Here is a 14120-nt window from a genome sequence, read left to right as displayed (position 1 = left end):
TTAAGGCAGCCCCCTGGTGAGCTAGTTTAGTTGTATCACTGTAGGGGCACAGAGACAGGAAGACAGGAACATTCAGGGGCCTTTGCTAAGCTCAGACATGAACTTTTCAAGATAGCTCCCTGTTAGGACACCCAGAGAATATGCTGGGAATGCAGGGAACTTTTCCAGAGCCAGTTTACCATGAGGAGCTCTTGTAGGGACAAACGAGGCAAGGCACAGAAGATAGCAGGAAACAGTTTTATTTGGCTGCAGCCAGGTTCAGAGGGCACAGCTTTTGCTGTGATCAATTAATCCCCTGAACCCCAAGTTCAGGGATTTCAGAGTTTTATACCCAGCATGTAAGGGGAGGGGCTCAGAAGTACACAGTCTGCAGAAGTTCACATAAAAGCAGCTTTTTCTTTCACTGTTCTGGGCAAGTTAACTCTTCAAGGACAACACCTGAGAAGGGGAGAGCCTCTTCTCTTTCTTTCCTCCCCCTGCCAGCTGTTACCACGGAGTGATGAAAACCTAAGTCATGTAGTATGCAATATAATATACCAAACACTGGAATTTGAAGGCCACATTATTTCAGGGCCAGGGAATGGATGACTTGGATTGCCCCTGCTGAGAGCTGTTAGGTGTGTGACATCCTGAGCCAGTGCTAAGGAGATTGTGTGCTTGCTAAATTTCTTCCCCAATATATTCTGTGCTGAATTACTTTGTCCAATGCTATGGCAAGGTTCAGTGTAGGACATTGGAATTTTTATTCATTTCTATAGTCTATTTCCAAAGATTAAACAACTGCAATGAAATTGAAGCTAAGGAGATTATGTTCAAATCTCATTCCTTTTACCTCTGCCACTCTGGATCTAACCAGCTCCCCCCCCCCCCCCCCCGTATAACACTGGATCTGATTTAGACTATGTGCCCCATTAAGACTGCTCCAGTGAGCTCACAGATGTGGAAGACATGTAATTCGTAAAATGTCACACCCATAAGAGGCTTAACTGAAGAGCTAAACACTTTGTGGGTCTTTAGTCAGTGTATTTGAGGACTACATGATTGCTGGGCTGTCAGGGAATCCAGAGGGAGTTTTAGTCACTCATCTTCTATAAGCTCATGAGCATCAAGTATGGAAATGGCCTTTCTGAGCATTCTGACAAATCCATAGTGCTCTGGAAGTTCCCTTTGAACTACCCAAAACAAGTGATAAAGGAAACCAGAAACAGTTTGATTTTAAATCAAAAGTTATGATTTTATTTTTAATCTTAATACACCAAAAAAAATATTTCTTTTAATGTAGTGAAATAAGCACTTGAAAATAACAATTTCAACATTGCTGTGATTTGCTCTGTGAGGCTTTGATGGGTGGGTTTGTCTCTAAACACAGGCCCTGAGGCCCCTAAGAAGCTGAATTTTCAGGCGGTCTTCAAGGTAGTAGCAAGCAGCCTCCTGCCTGAACATCCCCAGACCAGCAGACTTGTCTGAAATGAACATGACCAGAAAGCACTGTCAGACTGCCTCTGTAACCTTGATTTTTGTCCACTGGAAGAAAATAGTCACAAGTGCCACCAAACATTGGGAAAACAACAGCTCTTATATATCAAGACAAGGCAGGACCATTCAGTTGTGTCCTAACTGGTTATAAAGGAGGCTTTGATTGATTTATGGAACCAGTTTCTTTAAACAGTTACATCAGGAGTTTCCTACAATACAGTTGTGGGTATGGGCTTCCAGGGACGTCTATCTGATCGTGAGACTGTCACCTGCCTGACCTAAAATTAAAGTGCTGTAACTGAGACCTTACCAAATCCACTCACGGCTGTGGTCCTGCTGTCTACCTGAGCTGCAAGAACAACTTGTCACTTTTTTTAAGTGGAACGCAGGAGGAAAGGAAGTCTGGGGATCCTGCCCCACTTCTGTGAACCCTGAATTTTCAAAGTATTTGAGGATGAGGAAAGTCACTTGATGATTCAACAGGCTTATGGTATTCTTTGATACAGTGTGCAGTGTACTCAACTGGCCTCTTCCGCAATATTCTGCCATTTGGCTCACAGATGTTTATAACAGCATCTGTCAAAACCAGCATTCCAGAAAAATGCTGTAACTACACTGTCACCTGTTTTGTATCACTGTCAGGTACCAGCATACAGAAGTGGCTGGCTTATTGGCAAACTAGTACCTACCACTTCATACTGATTGTCAGATCAAGATAGGGAATCACTTTTATCATTTTAATATGCATGTGACAGGTTAAATGCTGTGGTCTGGTCTTAGTGAAATTTCTTCTGGATGGCACAAAGAAATGGGCAGAGGAACAACTTTAAAGAGCTCTGGGAAACGATGACTCATACCATGAACATAGGCTCTACCATCATCCCAAGTTGATAGCAAAATATTTATTATTGAAAACAAAGAGTGGGAAAAGATAACATTGGCTGCTGGAAAGTTCTGGGCTTTCATCATGGTATTCTCAGTGTTACTTTTCAGGATGGAAGCTTTTTCTGGAAAGTGTCTAAGAGATATGGGCATGGACCATATTCTGAAGCTTGGGAGGCCAAGTCTATTTGGTCTTCTCCATTCTCCTAGCAGTTTCCTACAATAAACATTGGACAGTCCAACAAATCTGCTAAAGAATCATTAGCCCTCAGAATGTGCCATTGTTGGCTTAGTTGTGTGACACATAGTCTCTGAGCTGAGCCAGTTCTATCAGAACAAGGAAAAGAAGATTATCTGAGCATGCTCTCTCACCCAGGTAATTCAGTGGTTTGGGAATATGGCCAGCCTTCTGTAGCTGACTCCAGGTGCTTTGTTACTCAGAGGTGACAGGGATTATCTTATCCTGAAGATACTACACTGGATTTAAAAATATTTTCCATGGGTCTCTTGGCTAGAAACATTCTCCCAGGTTCCTACTGCCTTTTCCATTCAATTCTACCCACTCAAATGAAATTTTGGACTGGAGTCAAGAGGTTAGTCACTGGACTAGCCAGTCTCTTTATGTAAGCATAGATAGCTGGAGAAGTGACAGGGAGGGATAAATCAACCCTCTCATTGTCCTTGACTAATACATAGGTAAGTATTTCCCTCCCCACTAATTTTTGTAGTGCAGTATGATTAGAAAAGCGGGAATAAATTACCTGTAACAACCTTAATCCATGATTTTAACTTGGTACTTTGGCCTAGCACTGAATATAAATACAATAAATAAATAATAATAGTCGTTCTTTTCTCATAAGCAACACTAGAAGGTTCAGAAAAAAATCCCCTGTTGAATGAATGGAGCATTTCTTACTAGAAATTTATTGCAAATTCATGCATTTGGGTTGATATTCAGACCTAATGTGCAAAATTATATATATACACATATATGTATACTTACACATACATGTATATATAATTATTTCATACACACATATGAAATCAAGGATTTGTTTTTATTTAATCCAGGAATGATGTTTTCACCATACTGGGATTGGAATGCAGCGGAAACCCATTTTAATAGAAAGACACTCTATTGTAGCACAGTGGGGCAGCTATAAAAATTGCCTGCCCATTTTCCTGGAATGTTAACTGACAGCAGGATTATCTATGTGGCAGTCAATTCTCTGGTAGGTTTCAGATTTGTCATGGGCTAGTGATCCAGCCTCATATCTTGATATAATTAAAGCAGCTAAGCTGAGATATTAAAAACAGTAAGCTGAACCTATATTACTAGAATTTTGTTTTTTAAAAAACGTGTGGTTTTTTTCCTCCCATGATAAACACTGGAAATGCTTTAGATATATTTAGCTAGTTTAAAAACTATTTATTAGACTTTCAACCTGTAAACCCAAATTTTAAGTTATTTTACAAGTGAACAGAAGCATGAACTTAATATCAAGACAAATGTCTTTGGAAGCATCACCTAGAGTCTTTTTTAAGGTTTATGTTCATTTCTTTATTCTAACCTGCAGTAAAGAATCTATGATAAATCACTGAATTAAATAATTAAACCTACTAGATGAGCCTCTGACTGGTCCTTTGACTAAATTCAATTGATATGTGGCCTTTTTTCTTGTCTTAATTAGTCTACTCATTTTCTGTTCTAAGAGGGAAAAAGTCTTATTGCACAGTATCATGTCTTTGCAAAGCTCAAAAGACTGTTTGCATCCTAAGAATCTATCCTAGTTGTTGTAGCAGGACTTAGCTTTTTAGCTCACATCAATTTCTGCCCTAATAACATTACATCCTTCCATCAATCATATCTCATCTATGAACCAACATCAGGACACCATAGACTGTTCACAATAATTTAACATGGACGTAACAGCTTCTTCTCTGCACAGCCCCCTCCCCAGGTCTTTCAGTCATGACTTGGTTTGCATGGACTCTGTGTTCATTGTTCAAGCCATTCACACAGAATGGAATAAAACTTTATTCTTTTTAAATTCCACACATAAACAAGATGCTGAAAAAGCCCTTGCCATCTCTGACAGAAAAGCAGAGCAGCTCTGTTTCATGAATGACAGCACAATTAAAGCTAAAATAATATAAAAATAATTTGAAAAATCCCTTTTACTGTACACTCTCAAATAAAGCAAGAAAGATAAACAACAGTTTTCTGCTAGCCAGAAAATGTGTTACTACTCATTTCGGCTTTGAAGTTCAGTGTACCCCACATTTGTGTGCATATATGTGTGGTTATGTGTGTATAATAATCTATGCAGTGTAGTAGCCCCTAACCTTTTCATCTAGTTTGCCTAATCATTAAGCTACTGAACCAATTAAAATACTATTATATCACATCGAACAACTTTACATAATTGCTTCTTTGAAATCCTAGGAACGTTGACACATTTATTTGGCTTGTAGAGGACTGAAATATTACAGATAATATTATCTAGCTCTTTTCTTAAAAAAAAGAATATGGCTCTTAATAAATTGATTTTCTGAGTTCCAGAGCAAAAGTCCCTTTTAAAAAATTTCTGAAGCTGACTTGAAGCAGGAAGGATGTCTTCTGATTTGGCCAAACCTACGATGAGTTGTTTAATATCATTTGAAATTGAAAGGATTCTTCTATGGGGGCCTTTTGCTATCAACTATTTCCAGCCAAACTTGTCATGGTGTGTTTGTTAATTATCTCCACTTGGCCAGCAGAGGGCACTTAGAACACCTCTGCATGACTTGGGGAGCTAATGTGGACCAGGTGGAAACATGAACCATCCACCAGGGATTCATTTGGAAAGTGAGGACTACGTGTGAAGGCCAACAGAGAGGAGCATCCTACTGTCTGGCTACTGAGGGCTCTTTAGCTCATGCCTTTTCACCTTCCCAAGCTCCACTGATCCTGGGCTCAGCCCTTCCACGTACAGTGCAGGATGCACTTTCAAGCTATCTGGTTGAGTCTTTTATTATTATTATTATTATTTTTTATTTGTTTTGTTTTTTTTTTTTGAGTCTGCATTTACTGTTCTATTCAAATGTCTGGGACAACTAAACAAATGTTTCACATTTCATCTAAGAGTAGAAATGATAACTATTAGAAATATTCTGGTACAGAGAGCTGCCCCTTTGGGACCCGGGTTGCATTACTTCCATTCTCCCAGAAAGAACCTTGGAAAAGTACTGTGCCCTGTTTTGTTTTTGGCAAACTCACTAGCCTGCGGCTGGGCAGTGAAGGGAAAAATATCTATCTATGTCTTGAGTTGAACTAAAAAATGATTAAGACATCTTTTTTTTTCATGGGGGCTACAACAAGCTAACCTTTCTTAAAAAGGCTTGAGTTTCTGCAAAAGCATCATTGTCCTACATATAAACCCTGTGTCTCTTCCATTTTCATCTTTTCTACTGGCTCCAGTTTCATGTCAAAAAAAACAAGATCAGAAAGGATTGTGTGTGTGTGTGCTCGCACAGTTTTTAAAGTAAAATTCTCTCATCCTTAGAGAAAGATAACACTTAGTAAATACTTTGTTTTTCATATAGTGTTAACAGCCTTTGCTTGCTTTCTGTTAGTCTCTCTCTGCCTCTGGCTCACTGTTGTTCTCATTTGTCCTAGAGTAGACAGATAAGAGGGATTGGGGTCTTCCAGCAGCAGTGCTTTGAGATGGAGGTGCACTCAGTGAGTCCTCACCCAAAAAGGATCATAAACTTACTGGGTTAAGTCAACCTAATTATCCCTAAGCTGCCTCGGGTTTTGTGTCTGCTCATCTGTTTTGTTTTAGCTGCACCATATGTGATTCCTTGTGCCATTTTCTTTTGTCTTATTATTTTTCTTGATGACCCTGAGCTATGGCTTTCTCCTCAGTTCCAACACTATTCAGCCTTCATTGTTTTCTTCATTTTGCCAATGTAGGCCTCAAAGAAGAAATGGCAGAAGAGCACAAGGTAGCTGAGGTACATGAGTGAGGACCAGAAGATGTTCTGAAAGTGAGAGTGACACTGGTCTTGCTGCATCCAGTAGAAGACCAGGTAGTTAATGACACAGCCCATCAGCATCTGAGTGATCTGGGACAAGGTGATGAACATGGCAAACTTCCGGGAGACTCGGAAACCCGCGGCCCGCAAGGCATAGTAAGAGTACATCACGGCGTGCACGCCATAGTTCATAGTCATGAACCAACCACCCCCGGCAATCATGTCTTTATAGGAGTACCAAGAGTACAGGAGCACAGTGATGTGGTGGTACCAATGCAGGAAGATCAGCTTCTGCTTCCTCAGAATGATGAATATTGTGTCTCCTGGAAGATAAAGGAGGGAAAAATGTACATAAGCCCTTGACCACACAGAATGATAATCCAGAGTTTTGTTAGAGGACAGATATCTTGAGCTAGGACTAGAGAATTAGATGAACTGGGTTATAATCATGAGCTGGTATTTGCTACCTCTTTGACATTTGGCAAGTTACTTATTCTCATTATTTTCTAGTTTCCTCATCTCCAAAATGGGATAATTAATAACAGCAGCTTGGAATTATCTGAGGATTAAACAAGATAGTCAATCTTCATACATGGCAAGTAATCAACAGATGTTACTTTCAAGGTGTATTACACAAAGTCCTACTAATTTTTGATCTAGAACGGACATTATCATCCAGGCTGTCTGATTCTCAGTGAACCATTCATCTTAGGATATATCACCCAGAGGGGATTGGTAACCTGTCAATCAAGAGAAATAGACTGGAATGCAATGCAAGTGCCCAGCAAAATATTCTTAGTTCTCTCCAGAGTTGTAAAACCATATTTTTTTCTTTGATCCACAACAAATGATACCCCTTAAAATCCATTTTTGTGAGCTCCTCTGTATAATGTCCAATCCTTGCAATTTGTAAGAAAAGCAAAATTTAAATAAAAGGCAAAGATGAAAGAAAAGGGCTACAAAAATCATCCTCTATACACATGCACTGATGAGGGCAAAGGGAATGCTTGACACCAAGGAATCAAGTGAGGAAAAACTGAAAATAAGAGTTCATTGTATGGAATTAACTATAAAGAAAGCTCTGCAGGATCCACCAAAAATTTTCTTATTACATCACTGTGAAGAAACAGACCACTGTTTCTGAAGTAAGAAATTATGCTAGAATTATGCTCAGGTTGGTAGATGCTCTGTATCTGCAATGATTCTGAAAAATAGAGAATGTAGAACATTTATGAGAAAATGGATAAAAAGCAAGCCTAGTAACAATTCACCCAATTCCATTAATAAGTAAGATAAAAAGGGATGAGACTCTGAGACTCTGATATGTGTGTCAGAAGCAGGTGTATGCAGGTAAACGTTTCTTTTCTTTCTCATCTCTGTGGTTATCAGATATGGGGAACACCAGCATCCTTCAGGGTCTCTGGTAAACCCAGAGTGACTTCTCTTTGTATAACAAGAATTAGAAGGTCCTTAGTCTGAAAACTTAGTAAGCACAAAGGGGACTCATACTTATGCCTCCCATACTTTATGATGGCCTAAAATGCTTGGCATTAGGCAAGGTAAGAAAACTGGGCTTGGGAAGACTTTTGAGGTTCTGATGGCTGTGGCTGGAATACAGGTGGTGCCCCATTCCACGCATCGGGGCTATTAGTGTATTTTTTTCTCTGCCGAATTATTATTTGTTATTACTTTGTTTAGAAAAGAAAAGCAAAGTCTCCAGTTGCTACATTTCTGAACCTGTTTAAAATTTTCAATGAAATCCTCTCTCATTTTTATTATGTCTATAAATGTCAGACAATGACAATGACAGATGGTGATGGTCACTCTCATGTGTATATTTAAGGGCTGAAACTGGGGTCCGGAGACCTGGGGTCTACTTCCTGGTGTTAAACTGTTCTATTCTGGCACGCCTGTCAAAGACTTATACTTCTGTGTAATTATTGTTCTGTGCCTGTCTTTCCACTGTAGATTGTAACGCAGATACAATAATCCCAACCGACTTTTCTTCACGGTGGAAAGAAGACAGAAGTCCAAGGAACTGTATGTTAAAAACAAATTTTAGTCATTCATATTGAGAAGGTGTTTTTCCCCCAAGTCTCTTAGCATATATACCCAACATAATCTTTAAACACACTATAATAAAAGTATATGCCACAAAATAACATGAATTTCATCCTAATTCTTGATGTCTAAAGACCATATTCGAATGAACCAATGTGGAATGCAAACTGGAAACTGCAATTCTAGGGTTGAGGCTTTGTTTTTCCTGACCACAGGGGTGGAGTTGGGGTTGTCTCAGGCTTGGTCTGAGACATAGTAGGTGTTGCTAGGTACTTTGGAGAGGGGGTTTGGAGTCAAAGATATTATCATAAAATCTTGAAGACATAATGACTTTGAATTCACTGGAAGAATTTCTTCCAGAACAACATGTACAGGAGGATGATAGACGGAGTAATGAAGATGACTATCTCCCCATGATGGCTCTGAAACTGCTCAGCAGCACCTATCCAAAGCCAAACCAGGGTTACTTCTTAAGATGCAGAGAACTGTGGTTTCCCTAGTATGAAGGGAAACTGGTAGGGGGTTCCAGAAGGGCCGACCCAGACCCTTCAAGGTCACTGACATTGACGCTTACATGTACCAGCCAGGTACTGGGGCAGGTACAGAATATATTTCCTCTAGAGAAATCATATAACATCACATTTAATTTGTCATGAGCCAGAGGCATGCCAAACTGTGGCATTTACAGGCTTGCCAGAGTTACACAGGGACCCTCTCCTAGGGACTGTATATTTGATGTTGGCCAACCATTCTTTCTTGGCCACATGTCCAGCTGGCATTGTGGAATGCATTTTGGCCAAGTACAAGCAACGAGACTCTGGACTCTTGAGGGTTTCAGTCATGTCACCTATTTTAGCTACTTCCTGGTTCATGTCCTCTCAATCATGATCTACCTTTTGGTCCAGCTATTTTGAGTTAAGAGATAACCTGCAGGCATAGCTTGATGTTTTTTTGTAACCTAAATGTCCACCCCCTGAACTATACCTTCTGCCTGTGCACCTGCTAAGTGCAGATATCCATGAATCTATGGAGAAGTCCTTTATCATTTAGAAAATCACCAGAATACACACAGCCACCAAGGGAAACAGAGAACATACCCTGCATGTGGCTTGTCACAGACGGCTGAGTTTCTCTTAGCAGAATTAGCTGGAGTGCTGCTGAGTCAGAGGTTCAAAAACAATGACAAGCTCAACTGAGCAAGGACCCAGACTCACAGCAGATGTTTCCAAGTTTTAACAAAAGCAAATCTCAGCAGGTTTTAATATAATTCAAACAGGAGGCACTAAAGATTTGGCATACAAAAGCAGGGTGATGGCTCTCTTTCTCTCACTTGTTCTAGTAGAATGTAACCCTCTAAATTCATTGAAACCAGCTTACTGTTTTCTGCTGAACAGAATCCTTGCTGTGAAAGGGGCAGTCAGTGTTAAATGCATGCGGAGTTTCGTCTGGGGAGATGCAAAGGTTTTGGAGATGGATGGTGTGATGGTTGTACAATGTGAATATTATGTATATTTTACTGCAATTATAAAAAAAGTTTAGTGAAAACTGCAGGCATGTGGATTTGGGGGAGAAACACAGTTTCATTGTTGTATATGGGAGAACTGTTCTTTCCTTTCCTTCCAATATTCATACAGGAGGACACAATCTTGGAATACTGAAAAGGCAAATCTGGGACTGAAAAATAAGCAAAGTTATAAATAAATAATCCAAATTATAAATAAATCATTCAAATGGATCGATCTTTCTTAATCAAATGGTAACAAAGAATATGTTCTCAATTAGGGCCAGTGGTTGGCTGCCCTGCAGCACTGGTGCTGATTTTTAGGTTCGTTTTTGACTTAGCCTTTCACTTTTGCAAGACAACTGTCAAACAAGCTCTAGAATATTTGAAAGATAATATAATTGAAAAAGGTCTTCAGAGCATGAAAACATCACTATAAAAAAATCTGGAATTGTCTTGAGATTTTAGGCAGCTTAACTAGCTTCATCAAAGAGACCATGTGAAGATTACCTTTTTTCCAATGTCAACACTTGAATCCTGTATTTTAGCTGGGAAGGGATGGCTTATTGGATAATCTACAAACTATTGCCACAAATGACTGTGGCGATGTGCCTCTCCAGGGAAAAGGGCTGCATGCCAGCAACACACCACGCCAAGCCAGTCAAGCCAAGGACCTGAGTCTGCCTCCATCCAGATGCAAGAGGAAGACTGCTAGGTGGCAGAGGGGAGTGGAACAGTCAGTCTACACTAAATTCACTACACTAATTTGGATGAGTTAGCATCATCGGGTCAACGCAACACAGAGCATGGACACCTGAGTGCTGCCATAACAGCTCTCCCCCAGAAACTCCAACTCCATTCTAGAACTTTACTTTCCACCTGGAATAGAGTCAGGAGGGCACACAGCAGAGGTCTAATCATGTGTTCAAAGGAAACTGACGAATATAAACAGCTTGAGGTGGCTCTTCAATAAAATATTCCTTCAAAAAGCAGAAGGGACTACTTTTATTCTCAAGCCCCTCAAATACAACTGGACACAACTCAGAACAGACAAGGGATCCTTGCAGACTTTTCTTGGGCAGGGGATATAGCTCAGTTGGTAGAGTGCTTGACTCCCATGCACAAGGCCCTGGGTTCAATCCGCAGCAGCAGCAGCACCACACACACACACACACACACACACACACACACACACACACACAAGGCTTCTCTAGAACAAAAGACTGAGATTGCTTCTTTGCAAACTGCAGCTTAACCCATTAAGTTCCAAGTTTGTAATTCTGTAAATATTTCAATAACGGAGTTACATTAAAAAAGGTTAAAATTTGTTATTCAATTAAAATTTTTATATGTGGGGGCTGGGGATGTGGCTCAAGCAGTAGCGCGCTCGCCTGGCATGCGTGCGGCCCGGGTTCGATCCTCAGCACCACATACCAACAAAGATGTTGTGTCTGCCGAAAACTAAAAAATAAATATCAAAATTCTCTCTCTCTCTTTAAAAAAAAAAAATGCATCCTCAGGATGTCTAAAAAAAAATTTTTTTTATATGTGTTCCATCTCTGGAATGATGGCACAAGATGGGTTAAGGGTTAGTAATAAGATACCACTTCTGATTTAACAATTGGGGTAGTTTTTATTTATTTATCCTTATATAAGGACACTTATTATAGAGTATAAAAGAAAAGTCTAGGGAACATGATATTTCTCAACTTGAATAATTCAATTATGTAGAACTTTATTTATTTTAAAGGAAAAAAAAAGTCATGCTCTAAGAGTAAAGAATACCTGCTTCCAGTCTCAGACCAACCCCAGTTTGAAAATAAGTGCTCTGATTCAGAAATCTTATGAATCTAAATAAAAAAAGAATCACTATGAAAGAGATATATCTAACAAGATGATCTTTTATTTTATCCACAAATGAAAAAACAAAATTAAAATATTCTCACAATCTAAAAATTCCTAAAAGTAGATTTCCAGACTTTGTACTTAATGGAATCAATACAAGTATGAAAAAATAGCTTCCTGGGGCCTGATCCATAAACTTTACATTGTAAAATTCTTTTTAGACAAAGTAGCCATTCTATTCTAGCCCCTATTAAATACCTGGTGCATGGTTGGTGCTTAGTATAAACTTATTAAATAGATGAACCCACTTAATGCATTTTTCTCTAGGACTCTCTTTTCACAGGTGCACACCACAGTTTTCTAGTTATCTAGGACCACGTGGAGGACCTATCATTGCACTGCTGCCCCTCTTAACAAAGGTTTTAGAAAACTTTTCTGCTGCTGCTTGTCCTGAGCTGGAATTGTCAAACCAATTGCAAGGTACTTGTAGGCAGCAGGTTTTTAGCACACAGTGACAAAAACCAGAGAGAATTCATACCCTGGATGGACACAGGGGTGTGAAACAGAGGCACCTTACAGAAGGCTGCTGGTAACTGACACTATAGGAATCTTGTAATAAAATTACCTCTAACCCCCTTTTTAAGGGAAATAGGAGAGGGAACAATAAATATCTTTTCAACTAAATACAAGCATGTTTTAATGCCAGAATTAAAATCTCTGAAATGATGCAATTCTTAACTGCAGGTTAAGAAAACAGAAACCAAAAAACTCAGAGCTTATTGTCACCAGCAGCTTCCTTTCTCAGGCAACAATGACATTTCCTGGAGAAGTGACCTCATGTCAAATCCTTACCTCTTCATCTTTCAGTGTTCTGCCAAATAGTGCCAACCTTCCCTTCAAGATCATTAAAGATTTGAAGGTAAAAACTCTAGAAATGTACACATACAGCCAGTATTTTCTATTGATTTCTAGAAGGGGAACTACCTTTTCCTTTCCCAGGTGTCTGACAGATGATTAAAATCAAACAGCACCAGAGACCAACAATTAGCATTTGTTAATGAGAATAGGAGGACACCCAAACAAAAAGCTTATTTTCCTAATCTGAATCCTAACTCAAGAGATCAAAGTATGCTTCGATATGGGGCTTGGAAACAGCTGAGCTGCCATTTTTCCCTCAGTCTAATATTAGCTCAACTGTTGGACCTTAGAGAGGGGGCTGTGTATATTTTATAAGCCCCCGGAAATGTATTTTTAGTAGTGCCTGGAAATTGGCATGTTCTACATAAACCATCTTGCTGTTTATATACTTGAGGTACAATTATTTAAAAGGCTGGAGGAGACAGAGAAAGTGCAGATCGTTCAAAACCTCAAATTCGTTCATTATAACTTTCCTGCAACCAACAAAACAAGACTTTCAAGCCGTTCGTTTCTTTGTTCATTAAAATAAATAAATAAATAAATAAATACATGGACATGTAGCTACAAAGATGGGGGAGAAAAATGGAAGGAGGGAAGACACTCACCTAGTTCGGGTGCTTTGCTTAGCACAAATGCATAAGCCCAGAATTTGCTGACGGGTCCATTGTAAAAGCTCTGGTCACAAACTGACTGCTTCAGGCCTTTGGTCATCAAAATGTACACCATGTAAGCACCAGTTCGAAGAGCACCGAATATACTTCATAACAAAAAGAGAAAAGAAACAAGAGTCAGGAAAAAGTTAACTTCACCTCTGATGTTAACCATCCTTAGAAGACTGGGTGGCTGCTGACGGGAAACAGGCTTAGGAGAATCATGATTTGCATTTACCGAGAAGCATCTTTACATGTTCTGTAAACCCCATCTAACACAATTCTCAGTGCTTTATTCTGAAGACCATGCACATGATGGTGCTTCATCAGTGTTCAGTGAGGTGACAGAAAAAGGGATGGTTCAAAGCAGGGTATCATGAAGAACAGCTGTGACCTTGGTGTTTCAGTTTGAGAACTATTCCTTGGGGAAGAGGGAGAATAGCTGCAAAATCAGAATTATTAATTTCTGTCCTGTTTCCAATCATTTTTCAAGCCCCAATGGCTCTCCTTCCTAAAAATCTGTTAATCTCTTTAAGTCAACTCTTTTTCTATGTCTGGACTGGCTTCTTGTTTTTTTTTTTTTGGTGCTGGGGATTGAACCCAGGGCTTTGTGCATGCGAGGCAAGCACTCTACCTACTGAGCTATATCCCTAGCCCTGGACTGGCTTCTTTAAACCACTCTCTGAGCCTTTCTCAGAGAAACTGGAAGGAGCCTCCTCCAAGGCTCAGATCCACTTCCTGGAAGTGCACCCCAGGCACAGGTGAGGATT

The 14120-nt window shown here is 39.7% G+C and overlaps 1 protein-coding gene across 3 annotated transcripts in view; it reads right to left on the bottom strand.

Annotated features, from left to right (window-relative positions):
• Positions 1-1287: 1287 nt before the first annotated feature.
• Positions 1288-14120, bottom strand: part of ELOVL6 (ELOVL fatty acid elongase 6) — a 125795-nt gene continuing 112962 nt past the window's right edge. For all 3 annotated transcript variants that reach the window (XM_081302980.1, XM_081302982.1, XM_081302981.1), the window contains 2 exons: positions 13306-13457; positions 1288-6698 (listed from right to left, as the gene is read on the bottom strand). In XM_081302980.1, coding sequence (XP_081159106.1) covers positions 6274-6698; positions 13306-13457 — 577 coding nt within the window. In that variant the 3' untranslated portion in view covers positions 1288-6273. The remainder of the gene's footprint in view (positions 6699-13305; positions 13458-14120) is intronic.

Source organism: Spermophilus citellus (assembly GCF_964194105.1).
Source record: "Spermophilus citellus genome assembly, chromosome: 8".
Lineage (NCBI taxonomy): Eukaryota > Metazoa > Chordata > Mammalia > Rodentia > Sciuridae > Spermophilus > Spermophilus citellus.
Note: the sequence above shows the minus strand (reverse complement) of the source record. Positions and strands in the feature narration are given on the sequence as shown.